The following is a 21,217-nucleotide window of genomic DNA, read 5'->3' as shown; positions in this document are numbered from 1 at the left end:
GTGAGCGCAGGCGAGCGCATCTGCAAGTAAATTAGACGACTACAAAAAGGGACAGGCAAAAATGTATCTCAAAGCTTTGGGGGAATGGAAAATGTTTCATCCGGGAGTCAGTGAAACATAACGACTATGATGCACATAATGACTGACACACCAATCTCTGCTGGAATCTGCGAGCACGGACTGAAAGGGATCCAGCGATGCAGATACCACTCAGTGCAAGGAGGCTCTGCATTCATTACCGCACAACAGTTGCTTACAGCTAGTTTGTCTTTGTGCTGCGATCATAGGCGGTCTACTCCGCCACAACATTTACATTCATCAACTCTGATGTAGGCCACTAAAATGTATGCAGTAGTCCGGCACACGCGCCGTGGGCAACACCGCTCCGACATAACAAAGTCAAGCCTGACATTTCATCTGAGAAAAACAGCCCGGACCAAACGGTTCTGTTGTAGCTCACTTCAGCCCGGGCAGATCCCTCTATAGCCCCGTGACACAAAAGACACACGCCCCGATGTCATGTGTGGGGGGGAAGTGCACAATGCATGTTGTGGCGTAACACTTTGCTATCCTCCGTTGTAAATATCAGCACGAAAAAACTCTGGAGAGCTCCGGGTCGCTCTCTGTCACTGGAGATGGCGAGAGGGACTACAATGAGAGAATGGCAACCGGCTCTCAGGTGATCATCGCTGCATCCGCTAACAAATACGAGAATAAACTGCACATGGAGCCTGACTTCCTCTAAAACACTACCCTAAATAACGCAGACAACATGGATGATACTGTTTGGAAATAAAAGATAGATGTTTTGGGCATATTATAATAAGTGACAGCCAGGAGAGGTTTCTCCACACATCGAGTGGCAGCTGCTTCGGAGCAACACAATGTGGCAATGTGTCACATCTCCGTCCGATAAGGTAAGTCAACATCAATGCAAAGCCACACAGAAAACACAAGGCAGAGCCAAACAAACAAAACTCCTGACCATCATCACGCTGTTTCATCAGCGACAAAGTAACAGTTTTAACAAACAAATAATCAATTCCATGCACTGAGTAACACGCAAATAGGAAGAAACAAAGTAGCCAACTGGACAACAAAAACACAGGGGTAACACAACTTATTGTACAGGATCGTTCTGCTGGAGTGGTCACCGAAAATGAGGGCAAACAGTATATTTAACTCCACTGACCACCACGGGTATGTTTCAAGCTCCCTGCGCAGCGGAGTCTTCTCTCACTCCGTCGGCTTACATGTTGAGGCAGGCTACTGTTATTTATCCCCGGCCGACCTAATGTGAAGTGCTCCAGTCTCTCCTATATCGGCCCTTTCGGTGGACAGACGGAACCACTTCGGCGTTGAAAAGCATTCACCGAGCCCCCCGACCCACCGAGCCTCTCCTCTCCTTCCCCCCCTGTAAGACTCTCTCTGTCCGAAATATTGAATAATTCCCGAGCTAATCAGCGGGCGAGATAAAAGATGTCTAATGACACAAACAGTTACCAACCCGCTCGTGCAGATGGCATGTGGACGACGCTACGGGCACCACTCGGATACGGACGGGTCCAGCCTATCGCCTCTGCCGTCCGCGGCTGCTCACTAATCTCGACGGTTTTCGGTTCTCAAAGTCCGGGGGGCGGGAGGGAGAGAGGAGGAGGGAAGGGGAGGGGAGGGGGGGGGGGGGGGGGGGGTAGTCAAGACAGTCCGTTCGTATCTCCAGTCTGGTGGGAGAGAGAGAGGGGCAGGAGGGTTCTCGGTGATAGCATGGGAGATGTAGTGCTGGGCTATCCACGCCCAGGATTAGACGCTGGAGAGGCTGGGAGGGGTGAGGACTGCAGGTACCGGCATGCAATGCGAGCTTCTGCCTGCTCAAGGGGAATGGGGGATCGCGACCAAAGAGTGTAACGGTGCGCTAAAACTGAAGTGGCTTCTCGGGGTAACGAAGTAATAAACTGTATTTCTGGTAACGAAAGCAGACTCCGAGTGTTACTGCTCGGGTGTTTGCGTTTCAGTGGTAGGCAGGTCAATTAACAGAGTCACAGCAGAGGGTGATGGTTGCTGAACGGAATTGCTAAAATACAAAAAAGAGTGGGAGAGGTTTGGTTTCTGTTGCAGGGGAATGAACACGAGGAAGCAAGACTCCGGGTGCTGGAGGCTCTCCAGTTGCATGCTGTAAGCTGCAGCGAGATGCAGCCTGGAGAAGATGTGGGAGCAGTAAAGCCTCTTCTACTGATTCTACTGAGTAGGATGTCAAAACCCATAACTACATGAGACTTGTCATCAGACATTAAGTGTGGGTCCTTTTGTGGTGATACAATGTATCTGACTTAACTTACACCATAGCTTCAGTTGTAAACATAAATAAATAAACAAAGCCCTGGAAGCAGAAATCATGCATGCAGGCTGTTTTTTTAAAATATCGCTGGTGTCTTCCCTTTACTGGCTTACAAGATATTTACACATTCTTTTGCAGAGCAAAAGTGATATTAGGAATTTGTAGAGTCAATATTATGATTCTCATCTTCAAACTCCTCAAATATACTTTCTTCCACAAAAAAAACAAAAAACCTACAATTATCTTGGAAAATATATAAAGAGACATACCATGCACTGACATGACAGCTTTGCTCCCTTGATTAAGGTATTTTCCCCTAATTAATTATGATTGATTATGACCAGCTGTGCTGAGCCCAATCAAACCATATAATTTTTTATGATTTCCTTGGTTTGTTCGAGTCAAGGTTTTGATGGTGTGAAGCCATTTTGTTGTCAAGAACACTGATAATCACACATTTTGCCAAAGAGTGCCACTAACTCTGTGCTGGATCCTCAGTTTACTGTCATTTACATCTTGCAGCGCAGCGTGTCAAAATCACATTTCCTGTTATCACCAGGTCAGGTTTTAGCTGGATTCATGTACACAGTTTTCTACACAGAAGTGGGCTGGAGTTAAGTAAAAAGCAAAAATACTTCTCTGTATAAAACTACTTGAATTGTCTTTAATTCTCTACAAGACTGTACACAATATCAAGATAATCTGCTCCTATTAATAAAAACAATAGCCTTCAACCTACTGAAAATAACCCAAACATGCTCACACAGCTACCAAGTCTCACACATCAGAGGACAGACCATTTTTAAAAAATACAAGCCACCACTCTGTATATAATGTTGAGAGAGGCTTCTCCTTCAAGTTATATTATCTTTATAATATTTGTAAATGAATACAAATCAACTTCTGTTTACAACTGTTTCTATATTTTTTACTTTTAACAAGTGCACGTTTGAGAACAGCTTTAACCAGCTTTATTTAATTGAAATCAGACTATAACACACAAGTTATATTAAACAAAGACTAAAGAGGTAAAATAATATCTGATGACCAACAGCTAATATTTGACAGCATGACAGCACATCTGCAACTTCCAGTCATAGCAAGTTTCAAGTGTAATTTTCTGACTCACATCCACGAGATATTTAGCTCTGTATGCAACAATCACATTTGGGCACAGTTTAGCAGTACAGGTTACTCTGCTGTAATTAGGCTACTTGTCTTACCTGAATCATGAAAGCAGTGTTAGCCTACTGTCTACAATGGTGTCCACTGTCCACTCCTTTAGGCCAACACATTTCCTACTTTTCTCAACACTTGGTGAGGAAATAACCGTGCACACACAGAAAGGCTGACTGAGAGTTTGTTTACTACCATGCACGATCTGTGTGTTGTTGCCCACCACGAAAGCGATGTAGGACAACAACCCTGTCCATCCGCCGAGAGCAGTAACCTACAAGCGGAAACTATTTCGCTGCCTTCCTATCGCGGAGTGGATCGGTGTGCCCTTCGCCATTCGCTCAGTAATGGCTGCGTGCAGGCAGACAAGTCGTTGACAGATGGCCAAATGTGAAATTGGGAAACCAAAAAACACCGATTGGTAAAAGGGGAAACGCGGATGTACAGCACGGGGTCGGCAGAAAGCGGGAGTCTCACAAAGTCGGCAGCTGACACCTCGCATTGTGTCTGAGCCGGGGTAACCCGGAGACCTCAACGACCGCGCAGCAGCTATCCCGGTAGTGACCGGCTGCTCGGGGCTTTCACCAATTACAGACGACTTTGGTTTCACAGGCTCCACATAGGATGTCTGAAGCAATGGGGTTAAAACAACTTATTATGCATGCATTTATAAATCTCTCGAGCAGGGATGTGGTATTCCGCACATGCAGTATGACAACTGCGATAGCACAGATGAAGGCACGTTGTTTGTTTCGCAGGCCGGATTTTTGAAGATTGTCGTCTTCAAAGTGGGCATACATGGTCATTTATCTGTGAGTCATATTGGAGATTATCGACCCTATTTAGGCCGCCATGGTTTACAGAGACAAGGATGTCCCGTATAAGTTCGTGGTTCACCTGGTCAATGAATCCCGAGGCTCGTCAGGCGGGGGGTGGACGCTCAGTAAAAAGCAAGCGTATTATTCTTCCATCTTGGCATAAGTAATGAATTATTCTACAATAAACGAAGGGAGGGTGGCAGCTGATCACAGAAACACTGAAGGGTGATGTGCTTGTTTGCCAGGTTAATGGATGGCCCGATGTGCCGTCCAGATGATGTTAAATATCTGAAAATGAATCGCATCACTTCATACAGTTTCCGTGTCGGCGTTTGGATAGCCGATACGCATGGACAGCAGACTCAAGTATGTCATCTCGATACACAACTTGGCTGGCCATAGGCTACATGTGACACGATCCTACATAATGCCGTGGGATATCAGCGATACATCACCGCAACTACTGTGGCTCCCGCAAGACAGCGACAACAAGAAAATACACATATCCAGGTCAAAGTTTGGCAGAGTTTAACTCGCCCTCAATAGCGTTGTGCAATGCCCCCTTTAATGCCCCCTGCTCGCCCGTAACGCCTTTGTTATTAGTAATCGCATGGTATTGCACCGTCTTACCTTGCGCTCCGAGCCGTGTACAGCCACACAGCCTGCAGACCAAGCAACAAGCTATTGTTGTCTACAGAGGCTTCCGAGCGGGGCCAGGGATGTGATTTTGAAGTAGAAGGAATACAGTATGCAATTTCGGCTTGTCCTCGCGATCTTCCCTTATTGCCAGTTTTCGGTCTGCAGCAGCTGGAGATGAAAATCGCGCACCCTGGGTCCTAGCGCCGGGTAAAGCCCTACAGGTGAATAACAAACAGACTGGTGCTCGCTGGGTTTTAATCTTTAATTGCAGAGGACTTCGCTGGAGTCACATAAATAGTCCTTATGGGGCAGAGTTTAGTATCCCAGCTACAGATTCAACAAAGATCTGCGTTGAGGTCTCTTAAAAAAATGTAACATTTTCTTCAAGTCTAATTACACTGACAGCGTTTACTTTAACAATATAGTCTGCTTACCTGTCACACTAAAACAAATGTTTTTAACAACACACTTATTTTTCCTTTATGACTTCACACCATCCTGTACAGTCAATTGTGTTATTTTTAATATTATTTTATTTTGGGAACAGTCACATCAACTGCTTTTGTTTTCACGCAATCGAGTTTGGGGTTGAGTTTTTATAGTATTGTGTTAGGTGCAGTATAATATTTTTGGAGAAGGCTGTCAGTATGAATTTGTGACAGGAAGCTGCAAAGGTGTTGGACAGTTTCTCTTAAATCAATATGTGGATATAACTACTGCTGTTTCCAACCAACAGCAAGCATGCAAATGTCTCTCACAATAGTAAGCACAAGCAGCGTGGGGTCTGTTGCTGTATCAGGGGGGACGTTGTACCTAGAGGACAGTTGTCTCATAATGGGTCTATAGATTGTTATTTTAGTAGTGGATCACTGATTGAAGAAACCCATGTATATATAAAGATCAGTCAAAGTCAAAAGTCAACTTCATGTTCTGTTGGTGTGATACAGACAGGGAGAAATCAAAATGCTGTTTCTCACAATCCCTAGGAATGAAATAAAATATATAGACAATATATAAATACATGTATATGTACACACCTGTACACCAACTTATAAACATGTATATCTATATATATATATATATATATATATATATCTATATCTATATATATATATATTCATATGCACACACTAAGAGGCATACATAAAAGGCACAACAGTCAATACAAAATAACAAAACAACAGTAACTTAAAACTACATGAAGATGAATATACTACAACAGTCAAATATGTAAAGTAGTGCAAATGACTACCAAGCAGCTTATTTGAAAAGATTCTGGTGCTGGATGTGTGTTTCTGTTTTTCTTGACAGGCTATACACATACTGTGCACACTGCAAGAAAAACCAGACGTCTGGAAAATACAACTTTCGAAATGTGGGACATCAGAGCACAAATAAGTGTAATAATCACCAGTGACATATAGGCACAAAACTGCCAAGTTCAGAATGATGATACGTTGGATTTCATGTTTAATTCTTCAGCCATAATTACACACAGACCTCTTACAATGATGCCAGGTCAGGACATCCTGGCAACTTATTAGAGGCTTGTGAGAGTGGCTTAAGTCAGTGAACAAATCAGGGCTGCTGTTATTCAGTTAAAGGCCCCGTTAAAAGGGTCAAGACTCAACCGGTGTGTGAGCAAGCAATGGTCTGAGCTCAGGTAGGCCATGTCTCAGTGCAACAACTTTATGAAACAGTGCACATGGTCTCACTTAGCCATTTGAAGCTAATCTGCATTGTTAGGTTATGATCCTCAAGACACAACCCTACATGTTCCCTAAATGTCCTGACACACTGTCACAAGCATCGCAGCAATCTTAAGGCCTCTGCAGACAACAGATACAGATAGAAAACATTAAAAAGGATAGCTTGCTCTGCCATAAATGGAAAATGTTTCCATTGAGGAGAGTGCAAGGCTGGGTATGGCACACCACCAGTCACTCAACTTGTGTAGTGCATAGAGTGAAAAGTCATTTATAACAAAAAATACAGAAAAACATATCATTATCTGTTTAACACTACTGGTATTAAGCCAAGCAATTAGTTAGATTTTATGTGCCAAGGTTTTGAGATATTTGTTTCTTTCAGATTTCAACTTTCATCCAAACACAATGAGATGCATTTCAGTTATGGTAATTATCATGAAGAACTCAAAAGCAAAATAGCCTGGGTAACATATCAACCCCACTGTGAGCAACTTTCATTTGAAAAACTGTGCTCTATGCAGAAGAAACAGACCCTGTGGAAACAGTTGACTGTATTTAGAAGTTAAGGAAGTTGGTATTTGAAGAAACTGGCTCATTAAACTTCATGGCCAGAGACCACTAGCATTGATTGATGAACTTTTTCTTTGTAATTCTTATGAATGGACTCTGACACTTGTTGTGAAACCGAAAGACAGGTGATTACTCTTGGGTTGTTTCTTAGGATAAGAGTCAGAATGGACCAGTAACAGTAAGGTGGATGCTCACGAGGTGCAGGCTGTCGATGCCATTGATAGATATGACATGCACTGTCTGTGTGGACTGAGATAGTCTCTGCAGGCCAGCCTCACTGCAGGGTCTACAGCGTAGCTGGAATCACAAGTGTGTGCAAGAAGGGACATCACAATGGCCACAGGTGCGTAACAGGAAATGGTGTACCCTTTTAAAACTGAAAACAAACTGCGCATTGGAAAATCTTGTTGTTAGACTAATTTAGTCCCAATGACATCTTTTTAAGATTTGAGAGTTTACACTGTTCTGCACCGAACAGGACTACCTCTCACAGTGGGCACACCTTATCTTGTCACAAAGTGTAGGAGATTTGAAGAGACATCTTTCACATGCCGGCTGGAACTCAAATTATTACAAGCAGCCACGATAAATTCAATCACACTAGACTTTATTTACACGCCAAAATCTAAATTTGCTGTGCTTATACACGTTGACTGTCCAAACATCTTATTGTGTATGCCTTCTGTTTTCACATTCTTACAATGGAGTTTAGCTTAGTTTGATGGAAACACATAATTACATACAGTTACCAGATAAAAGTTCAGACCTCTCTGTCTATGTCTCTCTACGGATCAGTAAAACTTTCAAGCTGTCTATTTTTTTCTTGCCTTTATTTTTAAGGTGAGTTAAATTACCTTTAAATGTTGGTATCACTGACTTCATCTCCGTTCTTGGTAGCAACGCTATTTCACCAAAGCCGAGCAGCATCCTACCTGGGCCAATTCCTGCTAAGAAGAATACAGAGAGGCATGCATGTGAGCAGGAAAGGTTAAATAAAGGTGCTTACAAATGTGTTGTTCTTCCTCATAAATCATTTGCTTATTGACCTGCTAAACGTTTTGTTTGCTGTGTTTCTCGGGTCATTAGTGCCACATGTAAATCAGTGGAATAGTATGAAACCACTGGCAGCTATCTGGACTGCGTCACCTGCGCACATACTTAATCTTACAGATGCACTAGACAAATAAAAAAAACAGCTCCGTGGCACCAGAGGTCAAAGACTCCTCTGGGAACCTTTAACATCCTGATAAGTTGATTGGCAGCTGAGGAAGGAGACGAACAATCTTAGCAAGGAAGCATTACAAAAGTTATATAAGGAATTATGCTAAGAAGCACTGAATCTAATCTTACTTTTTTTTTTTTTAAATAGAAAGCTCTACAGGACACCTACGTGGCCATTGGATGAGTTTCTTTGGCAGGGCAGGATGGGCAACCAGATTTCCTAGCACAAACTGAACATTTAGTTTAAATACACAATTGTAAAAATTAGGTGAAGCTGGACCCTGGCAACAAATGTGCAGCCAATATATGAAACGACTTGAATATCACATTTAGTTTGTCATGTTTATCACACCACGTGGACATTGATTTAATTAAATGGAGTCATAAATAACTATCTTGAGACTGCTTCAACTGAAGTAGTGGATGTTTCTATTAACAAGCCTAGGTTATGTGAACACTTCACACACAATTATGAATTAATTGTACACATTTAAACATTGTAAAAAGTGAAATGATCTATAATTTAATTGTCAGAAAATGAAACAGCAACAACAATGTAATCAAATAATAATTTGAGGTAATTAATATCAACCTGCAATGCCAGTTCTCCAATGTACTTGCTACTTTTAATATTGTTTTTGAATACAATATATTTAGGTTTGGTCTGTTGGATGGACAAAATAAGATATTCAAAGATGTTGAAGACCAAAAAATGAACTTTTCAAGCCATGAATATAAAAGATAGATGGACAACTACTGCAGAAGAAATTATTTTCAATCCCAATAATGACTTGGATAATAATATTCTTTTCTTTCTAGTATCACCTGCACATATCGCATCTCAGTCAAATTCAGAGCTATCTCATCATTGAATTTTGATCCTGCTTCCCAAATATGAATCTGCGTTCTCTATTAATTCTAGTCCACTGTGTTGGAGCCAGGATCAGTGAGAATAAAAGCCCTGGCTGACTCTCAAGGTGTGCCATTGTGCCCCTCATGATAAACAGATGCAGCTGTCACCTCCACCTTTTACCATTGCAGCCTTACCGCCGTCTCTTCCTGGCACCTATGGGGAAGATGGAGTGGCTAAAAATGGAAGGACAATACAGAAGGAATGCAATTTTAGGAGGGGAAGTAGAAGTTTAGAAATTGTAGGAAAGAATAGGCTATCACCATTTTCAGACCCACATTATTAACAGCCTGAACACCAGAGCAGCTGTTAGTAGGAGAATTGTCACTGAGGCTGATCAATTCAATGTTGTGCAGAAACAAAGGCAGCAACACGATGTAACTGACAAAGGTAACTCTGTAACTCTGGGGAAAAGCATAGAGGGCAGCAGATTGAAAAGGAAAATCTGTATGAGAAGACGGTGATGCAGGTCTTGAAACAATCACCACCTTATTTATTTTTTCCAGTTGATAGCACTCAATCTGCCTGGCTAATGACCTTGCACTAAAAAAATGGCTCGAGTGGCTGGGGCACTAAATTAAAAACAATTTCATGTTGATCAGTTGCTCAACTTTGGAAATGTGTTAAATATATACTATGCTTTGTTCATGTTTGTACTCTAGACAGTCTTAATATTTGAATTGACACACACGACCAGTGATGTATTTGAAACCTTTGAGATGGGTTATTCATCATTTTAAAATATAAACTTAAACAAAACACAAATAGCTTCTTTGGTTATTTAAATGCAGTTAGTGTAGGCTATGGGCCTGTATATTTTCAAATTTGAGTGTCATAAACAACAATGTCTTACGCTGAAGGTACATTGTTTGGGCTCGCACTGTCAGATAGCTAGCGTCATGACATCTCTGTCTTTTTGAAAAAACATTTGCAGAACGTAACCAAAGCTTGTACGATGCATCAGACAGTGTCATGCATCATGGAAATCGACATTTCACCCCCTAGTTTGAAATTACACGCACTTCGTCGTTCCTGCGTGGATAAGCCAAGGCAGCTTTTTAAACTACAACACAAATTCCTTTTGCCTCAATATGACTGCTCCAGTGCATGCAGGCGGGGGAAGACACGGACAAATGCGATCGACTTGCTGTGGCTCGGTCGCTTGATGTTAGCTATCGTGTGATCGGCCACATAAGCAAAACGTCCCAAGAGGGCTCCACTCGCGGAACACCAGGCGCTGTGGGGTGACGCGCGCTGACAGATTTATTTCGCTAAACTGCATTTCCGAAGAAGAGAGCTTTTCGTTACAAGAAGGTGCAGTAAATATCAGCAGACTAGACCTAAATGTAAATATATAAATGTATCTGCAAATGAACATGGTGAGTTGGTTCCATAGTGTAGTGGTTATCACGTCTGCTTTACACGCAGAAGGTCCTGGGTTCGAGCCCCAGTGGAACCATGATCTTTTCTGTCCCGATAATCCTTTAATAAGCAACTTAATGATCACGGTCTACTAAATCCATTAGAATTGAATTAAATGACGATTAAGACTTAATTGAACAACATTATAAACTGTAGCGGAAACTCACTTCCCCAGGTAGATCTGTAGAATATGATGCAAAACAACAGCTCAGCCATAAACTCTACCTTCACAAAACTTCAACACATTTCTCGTTTTTCAGAGCAAATGATTTGTGGTTTTTGCTATTTTCTTAATAGAAACAACTTAACAGTAAGTGTATCTCTTTATTTTTTTTTTCAATGTCATTATAACTCTGCACTTAGGAAATATATAATCTTGGCTAACTCGTGCAAAAAAGGCACAATTAAATGAAAAATGATCATGTCAGTTGTAATTAACACTGTCAAAGAATAATTTATTTAATACAGTATATGTTTATTATTTAGGTTGCAGTTTTCAGTTATGTTGAAGTGAACAGCTTTAGGTTTGGACATTTTAAACACAAAATAGAGTAATTTTTTAATCATAAACACAAAAATTATCTGCTTCTCAGATGTGAAGTTATACATTAGGACTGCGTGTGTTAAAGTTAAATCTGCCAACTTAAGCTGCTGTTTGCTCTCTCCATGCCACTGGTGTTTCTACAGTTTACATTAAGAACTGGATTAATGGGATCCGTAACATTTTAAGTATGTCATATTTTAAGTTGTTGCACTTAAATATCAACCTATCAAGTAGCCTGTCCTGCACACGAAATCCATATCTGAATATCACTATCAAATATGTTGGTACTGTATATGAACTTTAAGATTCTTCAACCATAGTCATAGTATTCAAATCTTATTTTATACATCTTTAACCTTTTTCATACTACCAAAGTTTAAACATTTGTTTCACGACCCAAGGCCTTCAGTACCCACCAACTTTCATAACAAATAAATCAGATAAAGCCAAATAACTAAACACTGCAGAAGAGAGACGCAGCCCAAAGCCGAACATCATAGCAAATACTGATGTCTGCTGTTTACATGTAAAGAATGCAGTTTGCAAAAGGGGAATAAGACAAAAAAGACTCAATTCTAATAAAAGATATTGGAAAATGCTGATATTACACCATTTGTCGAGATACTGGCACATCTCTAGGAATTAATTAATGAGTTTTTGGATGTTAAGACAGAAGAGCAATTTTGTCATCAAAAACTCAATGTCCAGTGTTTTATTAGACATGTATGTTGGCAGGGTGTGCCACAAGGTTAAATGATGATTAAATATTCCTGAAACAGGGGGTTACGTATTGTAACCCTAGTTATATAAGCACAGGCTGAGCCCTCTACTGGACTCTATGGGTACTACTCTCTATCATGCTGTGCGTGCTTTCACCTACTGAGTTTACGTAAACGTAGCCGGCCAATCGGGGCGAGCCTACCTGAAAGCGCGCGCAGGCCCACAGTATATAAAGGCGGCTACACCCGCCGCCCACTATCCTATACCCTCTTCGGAGAGCGGACTTGGAAAGACAGGGCCCCCAGGTAGAGGGCTCCGCCTGTGCTTATATAACTAGGGTTACAATACGTAACCCCCTGTTATATTTCACACAGGCTCCGCCCTCTACTGGACTCTATGGGTACAGTGGGCGAAGCCCCGATGTATACACGCCCTGTCATCCAACAACATCGACCCACCACACCGTCCCTGACCGGCTTTTGGCTAACATCCATTGCATCCCCACTTCCTCCCATCCGGTTGTAACCGTAGAGAAGTCGGGCCGCAATTTGGATAAGGCACACTCACACAGCTTACTTCGTGTAGAGTGTGCATGGAAAAGATCTGTGCGGAGACTCCGTCTGGAGCCTACCGCGCACCATGTTCCCCAGGTCCCTCAGGAGCATGGGAAAACATAAGTGCACCACGTCCCCCACACTCACACTCGCTCTGTGTAGAGTGGGAATGGAAAATAGTGAGGAAGGCTCTCCCAGCCTGCCTGCCTCCAGCCCTGTATGGGGCTGATTCCGCACCATGTCTCTCGAGTCCCTCAGGAGCATGGGAAAACACAAGTGCTTTATGTCCAGGGTGGGGGGGGGGGTCAGACACCTGCTGACCCACAGCCACCACCCCTCTCACCAGTCATGCGTTGCCTCGGCAAGCATAGACGACGAGAAGGAGCCAGACATGTCCAGGAGATAACATTTTATGAAGGAGCCTGGCGTAGACCAAGGCGCCGACATGCATATATCTTCTACACTCACGCTGCTGAATAAGGCTGTTTGACACAGCCACAGCCCGTGTAGAATGTGCAAAGACCCCAGTGGGGAGGCTCTCCCCGCCCGTCCATAGGCATGTATAATGCACCGGCATAGCCATCCTGTTAGGCGCTTCTTGGAGAGAGCTTTTCCAGCCACACCATCCCCAAAGCACACAAACAGCTGTTCAGTGCGTCTAATGGCAGCCGTGCGCTCTAAGTAACATGCTAGCGCACGCACTGGGCAGAAGAGGGGGTGCAATTTAGCCTCCCTGGCCTCAACATGGGGTGGAAGACTAAAGCCACCTAACTGAATAGCCCTTGACCTGAACAAACTCCTTAGGCTCTTAGGAGTAAAGGAGGGGTTCGGTCTGAGTGTCGCCCCGCTACGGTCACCCCGGATCAAAAGGCAGCTTGGGTGCACCGACAGAGCGGTCAGCTCGGACACTCTTTTGGCCGAAGTCAAAGCAAGTAGCAATGCTGTCTTCCATGACAGTGCTTTCAGGGCGGGGAGCTCCAGGGGCTCAAATGTTTCTGTGACCAGAGCCTCGAGCACCAACGGCAGGTCACGCTGTGGGGCGGAGTCGTGCACTTCGCGCTGCCTCCTGACCCCCTGCAAAAACCGCGCCATAAGCGGCTGACTGAAGGCTGACCTGCCTCCAAATCCCTCATGGCAGGACGAAATGGCTGCTGCATACACCTTAATTGTGGAATGAGCCAGCCCCCTGTCCACCAGTATATGTAAGTAGGTAAGAATAGAGCCCAGCGTGCATGACAGAGGCTCTAGACTCCTTCCTTCACACCTTCGCCGGAATCCCGCCCACTTTGGCCTGTAACAGGCTGTGGTGGATTCTGCTCTTGCTGCTTGGATAGTCTGAATAACATTGTCAGACAGCCCCACCTGTCTCAGCCTGTCCCTCTCAGGAGCCAAGCCTGGAGAGTTTGGCCCAGAGTGGGTAACGCCCCTATTGCACCTGCTTCCTGAGACCGCGCTCCCCAGACCTGAGGAATAGCCCAGGGCTGGCCCACCATCATCTATGTTACCCCTGCGTACCACGGCGCCAGGCGGCGATATGGGGCCACTCGGATGACTGGCAGCTGCTCCCGCCTCACCCTCTCCAGGAGGGGGGGGTAAGGTGCAGCGGTGGAAAGGCGTAAAGCAGCTTCCTTGGCCATGGCTCGTGCTCAAATGCGTCCAACCCCAAGGGCGGATTGTCCCACCGGGCCAGGGAGAACCACAGGGCACAGTGGCTGTTGCGCCGGTCGGCAATCAGGTCCACCTCTGCTCTCCCAAACTGAGTCCAGACCTGCTTCACCACCTCCTGGTGAAGCCTCCACTCGTCTGGCAGGGGTCCGCCTCTTGACATGAGGTCGGCCCCCCGTTCTCCCGTCCCGGGATGTGCAGGGCCCTTAGAGACAACACAATCTGTGAAACCCACAACCACAGGTTCTCTGCTGCGGTCAACAAGGCTATTGAGTGGACCCCGCCCTGCCTGTTGATGTACGCCACGTGCGGTTGTCGCTCCTCACTAGCACATGTTTTCCCTGTATTAAGGGTTTGAAGTGCTGTAGGACCAGCATCACTGCTTGCAGCTCCAGGAGGTTGCTGTGCCGAGCCTCTGTCAGAGGCCAGCAACCACCTACAGCTCTCTCTAGGCACGTCCCCCCCATCCTGTCACTGAAGCGTCTGTGAAGAGTGATATAGGATGTCACTTGCCCCAGTGGAGCTCCCCTCCGCAGATTTTCTGGGGACCCCCAGAATCGGAGATTGCTCTCTACTGAGGGGGGGATGGTCACCAGACGTCGTTTGTGTCTTGAGATCTAAACGAAGGCCGGTAAACCACCTCTGCATGCGACGTGCATGCAGGAGTCTGAGTGGCACTACGGAGTGAGCAGCCGTCATGAGACCCCAAAGTCTGCATGATGATCAAAGCTGTCACCGTCGCCCCCCGACGCAGCCTGCAGACTGCCCGCAGCAGGGATGCCCGTCTGCTTTCTGTCAGGGTGGCATGTAGTCTGCCTGCATCGAGCATCACCCCCAGATATTCTACCTGCTGGTGAGGTATGAGGGAGCTCTTCTTCCAATTGACCGCAACTCTTTTTCAACCCAACTTGGTTAGGTGTAGGATCAACTGGGCTGTGTGAAACATTGCCCATTCACTGGACCTGGCCATGACTATGAGGTCGTCCAGATAAAAGAATACCCTCATGCCACGGTCCCGCAGCGGTTGCAGCGCCGTAGCTGAACGTGCGTGGGGATAGGGAGTAGCCAAACGTCAGTCTGTTGTACTCGTAGGCTACCCCCTGGAAGGCAAAACGCAAATACTTTCTGTGTTTTGGAGCAATTTCGCCATGAAAGTGAGCGTTCTTTAGGTCGATAGTTGTGAACCAATCGCCTGGCTGCACCAGTCCCAATAACTGTTTCATAGTTAACATATGGAACTTCTTGCATGCAATGTGCTGGTTCAGGCATCGAAGATCCAGAATGGGCCTGAATTCTCCTGTCTTCTTGGGAACCAGGAAGTACAGGGAATAGTGCCCCTTCTCTCTGGCTTGAGTGCACATGCCGAGAGGAAACCTATCTCCTCCTGGGATGAAAGATTTGCCTCTCTCATGCCTCTGAACGGAGGAGGGATGCTGCAAACCTGGAGTGAATAACCCAGTCTCAGTGTCCTGTCCATCCGCTCTGTTAATACACCACTGATTTTCCATTCCCCATAACATTGTGTTAGGGGATGTGCAATCAGCTGCGGAGCCGCAGTTATGAAGCTGTGGTACTCTCTGGTGGCCCACTCCGCCGTCAAACCCTCCATAAAAGGAAGTTTGTCCCATGGGGGGCTGACACAGAAAGGGCCGTTCTTCTATAATGCAGTTTCCACTCAGAGAAAAAAACGGCCGATTTTTCACTGAGGTCCCTGAACACACCACGGCATGCGCTCCGCCATAATGCTGTTTCCTCTTACGGTACGTCTACACTACAGGCATCAAAAAATGCTTTCAACGCTTCGCCCATTCACTTGAATGGGGTGACGTAGAAGATTTTTAATCTTCACCGAACTGCATTGTGGGGAGCATGGCATGGCTTTGCAAGCATCACGAGCATCTATCGGCATCAAAAGTTGAACAATGTTCAACTTTTGAGGCTCGATGCTTGGCATCAGCCAATCAAATTCCGTTTATGCAAATCCCGCCAGTGCAAGCTCAGCCAATCAAACCGCGTGCAAGCTGGGAGAGCCAGACCGCAGTTCATTTCCTGATATTCCAAACGAGATATTACGGTAGCAAATCACCCGGTTCTTTACGACCGGAACTATTTACCGGGATACAAACCGGAGGAACCAGGCATGGAGGGAGGTGGCAGAGACAGTGGGTGAAACTGATAGTTTTTTCGCCTGTTTGGAGAGTTTATATCCAGTTTACTTCATTTTAACATTGCTATTGCTTTGTATTTCGGGGGCGGGAGATTCATGTGATTGGTTGCTCGCAAAAAATCGCCAAGCTTCAGACACGCCCAGCTTCAAGATTTTTTCATGCCCGTAGTGTAGACGGGCCGTTAGAGAGAAAGAGGCATTAATCTGAGCTTCTTCTGTCCATGAACGCACCGCGGCCCGCTCTCGGGGGGGGCGTGCGTCGTCATAATGCCGTCTCTTTGAAACGGGCATTATGGGGAAATGTGGAATGTGGAGAGAGATAACTCTTACTCTGGGATATATGCCATAGTTTTTACTGAATGCATTTTACACACACATATCACTCTAGAACTAGAGTTACACTATGTAACCCACTGTTCTTCTGCGGAGGTTCCTGAACACACCGCGGCCACTCTCACGGGGTCCGCGCCTCATAATGGGTGTCCAATTAACATCGTATGAAAACGGAATGGCCGATCTCGACGAGACAGTATGGGAAAATGTGGAATTATGGAGAGAGATGACTCTTACTCTGGGATAAATGCCATCGTTTTTACTAAATGCATTTTTCACACACACACATCACTCTAGAACTAGGGTTACAATACATAACCCACCGTTCTTGTAACAGGGCCTCATTTCGACTTCCTGTTGAAAGGAAACCTATCTCCTCCCAGGATGATAGATTTGACTCTCTATTGCCCCTGAATGGAGGAGGGACGCTGCAAAGCTGGAGTGAGTAACCCAGTCTCAGTGTCCTGCCCCTCTACTCTGTCAGTACACAGCTTTTGTGGGGCTTCCATTCCCCACAAAACTGTGTTCAGGGAACATGCCAGCAGCTATGGAGCCAAAGCTAAGAAGCTGTAGTATTCTCTGGTGGCCTAATCCGCTGCCAAACCTTCCATAAAAAGGGACTTTTGGCATGGGGGCTGACACAGAAAAGGGCCGATTCTCTACTGAGGTCCTTGAACGCACCGCGGTGCGTTCCCGTGGGGCCGCGGCTCTGTCCTAATGCCGTCTCTTTGAAACGGACATTATGGTGAAAAGTGGAAATGTGGAGAGAGATGACTCTTACTCTGGGATAAATGCGATCGTTTTCACTGAATGCATTTCTCACACACACATCACTCTCTCTTGAAACCGCAGTGTTTTGACAGCACTTCGGTTTATTCCACTCACGTGCACGCGCCCACCTGCTGGCTCCTATACTGGAGTTTACAGAGGGGGCGGGGAGTGTGGGACAGCGTTCTTTCCTCTGGGGATGAGCAAGAAGCAGCCACGCTGCGACTACTCCTCACCCACATGACCAAGGAGATCGATCCAAAAAGCCCTTCCGTAAACACGTGGGCTCCCGGTCCGGGAGATCAACACGGTCCTTTTGGAAAGTGCGGCGTGATCCCTCACCGGGATATCACACGGCAGACAACGGCGACGGCCACGATCAAGCTACAAATAATCGCTCTGATCTGGTGAGGTGGGGGCATCTCCAGCAATGAGCGAGATGCCCAACACACCGTGTTTATTTGCAGTCGCCCTGTCACGCGGTAGCGTGGCAGAGCTCTTTTCAGCTCCCTGTCCAGCCTGCTGCCCCCTGGGAGCATCTGCGCTCCGCCGCCATGGTCATCACCGGGCGGTGGACCTCCATGTACCGGACCCGGAAGTGCCCGACAACGGCAAACGGAGCCATCCGCCCCGCTGGAATGGCGAACGTGAATGGCAACGCCTCGGCCGTATCCTGGTCCCCCAAACACTCTAAGCAGAGGTGGTGGAGATCGGCGCGCGCGATCAAACCAGGGCAGGTGGGGCATGGCCAAGCTTCCAGTAATGGTGAGTCAATTTTCGTTTCTTCTAATCTTCTAATCTTCGTTCGTTTAACTATTTGGTTGTCAGCTCGTCTGAAGAGAAAAAAGGATAGTGGGTGGCGGGTGTAGCCGCCTTTACTGTGGGCCTGCGCGCGCATTCAGGTGGGCTCGCCCTGATTGACCGGCTACGTTTACTTAAACTCAGCAGGTGAAAGCACGCACAGCATGAGAGAGAGTAGTACCCATAGAGTCCAGTAGAGGGCGGAGCATGTGTGAAATATAACTATTATATAGAATACATTATAATCAGGGCTCGACATTAAGGGCTGCTCGATGGCCCGGGGCCATCTAGTATTTAACTCGGGCAATGAAGCCTCACCTACTGGTTGACCGATCGGGCAATCTATTATGCCAGTATTATGCAGCTCGCGGATCCAGTAATGAGTGACCCGACAGTAAAACTAAACATATCTATAACTAGTTTAGGTAGTTTGAGAGGTAATTAAAATAGCTACGTGTGATATTCTAACCTGAAGTGTGCGTTTTGTCCACTCACCGCTGCATGTGATCATGCAGAGCTGCGTGTCGACTCGTCAGCAGCAGCTGATCTCTCTCTCCCTTCAGATTAGACTTCACTCGCGTTTATGTCCATATCGATCAGATCCAGCTAGTTCTAGCTAATGATATGACTACCTGCTTATTAAAAGACACCTAAACAATAAGTGTCGCTATGCAACCGGGTGAGGCCACAAAGTATAGCGCAGCATTATGCATTTGTTTACATGCCCACCGGAACCCCGAGGCATTACCAACAGATCAACGCACAATCAACCCATACAGGACATCTCTTTCTCCACATGAAGTGTTAGACATTAGAATTGACTACTCTTGTCTGTCATACTCTTCTTGTCTGTCACATAAGTGGCGCAACTGAAGCGGTATTGCGCTAAAGGGAAAACATTTTGACCGGAGAGATTTAGATTTGCCGGCTAACGGGAACTCTGACGTCGCCATTTTGTGTGCTTCGCGGATGTGCTCGGCTCCTCTCGACTGCTGCTCGGGTCTGCTCGGTCAGCTTCCGCATGAGGAGGCATTCGTTCGACCAACTTACAGTAGATAACATTACAAACATTTTTAACACGGGCCATAATAGTGTAAATAATGTTTGTTTTGGCAGTTATAACTGAATGTTATGTTTTCTACTTTTTTACATCTGGGAAGGCATTTGCCTTCATCAGATGGAAAGTGTCTTCACCAACAACTTAAGTATTTCTTATAGCTATGCAGGGCATGCAAGCGAGCTAACACAAACAAGAACAAACAAACAAGTGAAATGAAGAATAAAATTTAAATTGTACAATATAATATTGTGGTGGTTCATCTTATAATTCAGTCTAGAGAGAATGCACCAGACAGCATCTAAGACCTGCAAAAATCTAAATGTTCTACGGTTAGGCCCCCCAAACCCTTCGTGCCATTTCGTCCGCACGCATTTTTCAGGGCAATCTCTATTGGGCTCAGGGCCATCTGTAAATTAAAATCCTTAATGTCATGCACTGATAATACAATTTTAAAATGAATACATAAATCTCTCAATGAATTTGTCTCCTGCCATAATGGTCCTACTTTCTTTCATATGTTAAAGACACCTCTTATATGCAGCCAAATTAGCGAAATAAAATGTAGAGTTTACATGGGCTTTCTTAGGTTATTGCTTTGAGCAAATAGAGCCTGTTACCTCAGCGGGCCACTAAAAAAAGCTTGTGTTATTTTTCTCTGAATATTTTATAGGGAGATACTGTATATTAAGCAAATTACTTTAAGTTAGGGAGATGTGTCTTAAACAGAGGTGGAAGAAGTACTCAGATCTTGCAAAAGCAGAACTACAAGAGTGTAGGAATACTCTGTTACAAGTCCTGGGCCTGGATTCAAAATGCGACTCAAGTAAAAGTACAAAAGTATTAGCATCAAAATATAGTCCCAAAAGTAAAAGTACTCATTATAAGGATTGGCCAACTTCAGAATAATAAATAGTATGTTAAGAATAAAGATTATAATTATTGATGTATTAATATCACAGCGGGTAAAGGTGGAACTAATTACTTTATTTACTCCTGGTAGCTTGCGTATTTTAATCGAGTGACCAAAGTCTTTTTTAAGTATTGATCATACATATTTGATTAATGTATCCATAGGTCTGCGTAGTAACTTAAGGTATTAAAGGAATTGTAGTGGGGTAGAAGTCGAAAGTAGCAAAACATGTTCTGTACTAGGACATTTACTCGAGTCCAAGTAAAGGACTTGAGTAAATGTTATTAGTTACTTTACTTAGGGAGTGAACCAGTATTGCAGAGCACAAAGTAAAGATGTAACAACTTTTTTTCTATTACATTTTAGCATTTACATTGTATAAACCATATTCTAAATGTATTTATAAAGTAGGTAATTATACATTCAAATGAAAACAGGTTTGTGATTATGCAGGTGCAACAGCCATCATATCTCATACTTTACAACAGGTTTACATAGGTTTAGTAGACCAATTTCCTCAAGACAGTGTGTGAATAACCAGTAAATAAGTTAACTTTGTGTTTATATACATGACATGTTTACCCCTCTCCCATCATGCTTTGCACGATTCAAATGTTAACATTACCAACACTTTGATACATTTAACTATCTTGCTGTTCCCAACACTAATTCACTTTACTCACCTTATATTCTGTCGTCGAAAAGTGGATTCTCGGGGGGGTAAATCCATTGTTTCACTTTTAGCCGAGGAATTATCAGCATTTCATATTCTGAGTGGTGGGTGGCGGCGCAATCAATAAGCTAATTAAATTAAATAAATGTACCACGGACAACAGCGCCATCTGTTACACCTACCAATAGCTGCTAAGTACTTGTCTTTTCTTCAGCTACATTT

General features: G+C 44.7%; 1 protein-coding gene across 5 annotated transcripts in view; it reads right to left on the bottom strand.

Moving 5' to 3' along the window:
• The window catches only part of bcorl1 (BCL6 corepressor-like 1), a 37,755-nt gene extending 16,613 nt beyond the window's left edge, over window positions 1-21,142 (bottom strand). The window contains exons 1-2 of one of the 5 annotated variants that reach the window (XM_079669840.1): window positions 21,006-21,142; window positions 8,102-8,194 (exon numbers count right to left, since the gene is read on the bottom strand). In XM_079669840.1, the coding sequence (XP_079525966.1) occupies window positions 8,102-8,174 (73 nt within the window). In that variant the 5' untranslated portion in view covers window positions 8,175-8,194; window positions 21,006-21,142. Of the gene's footprint in view, window positions 1-1,507; window positions 1,629-3,558; window positions 4,105-4,959; window positions 5,112-8,101; window positions 8,195-21,005 lie in introns of those variants that run through there. The other 4 variants (XM_079669841.1, XM_079669844.1, XM_079669845.1 and 1 more) reach the window with 4 other exon arrangements.
• Between the last annotated feature and the right edge of the window lie 75 nt (window positions 21,143-21,217).

The sequence above is a fragment of the Notothenia rossii genome, assembly GCF_949606895.1.
Source record: "Notothenia rossii genome assembly, chromosome: 3".
NCBI lineage: Eukaryota > Metazoa > Chordata > Actinopteri > Perciformes > Nototheniidae > Notothenia > Notothenia rossii.
Note: the sequence above shows the minus strand (reverse complement) of the source record. Positions and strands in the feature narration are given on the sequence as shown.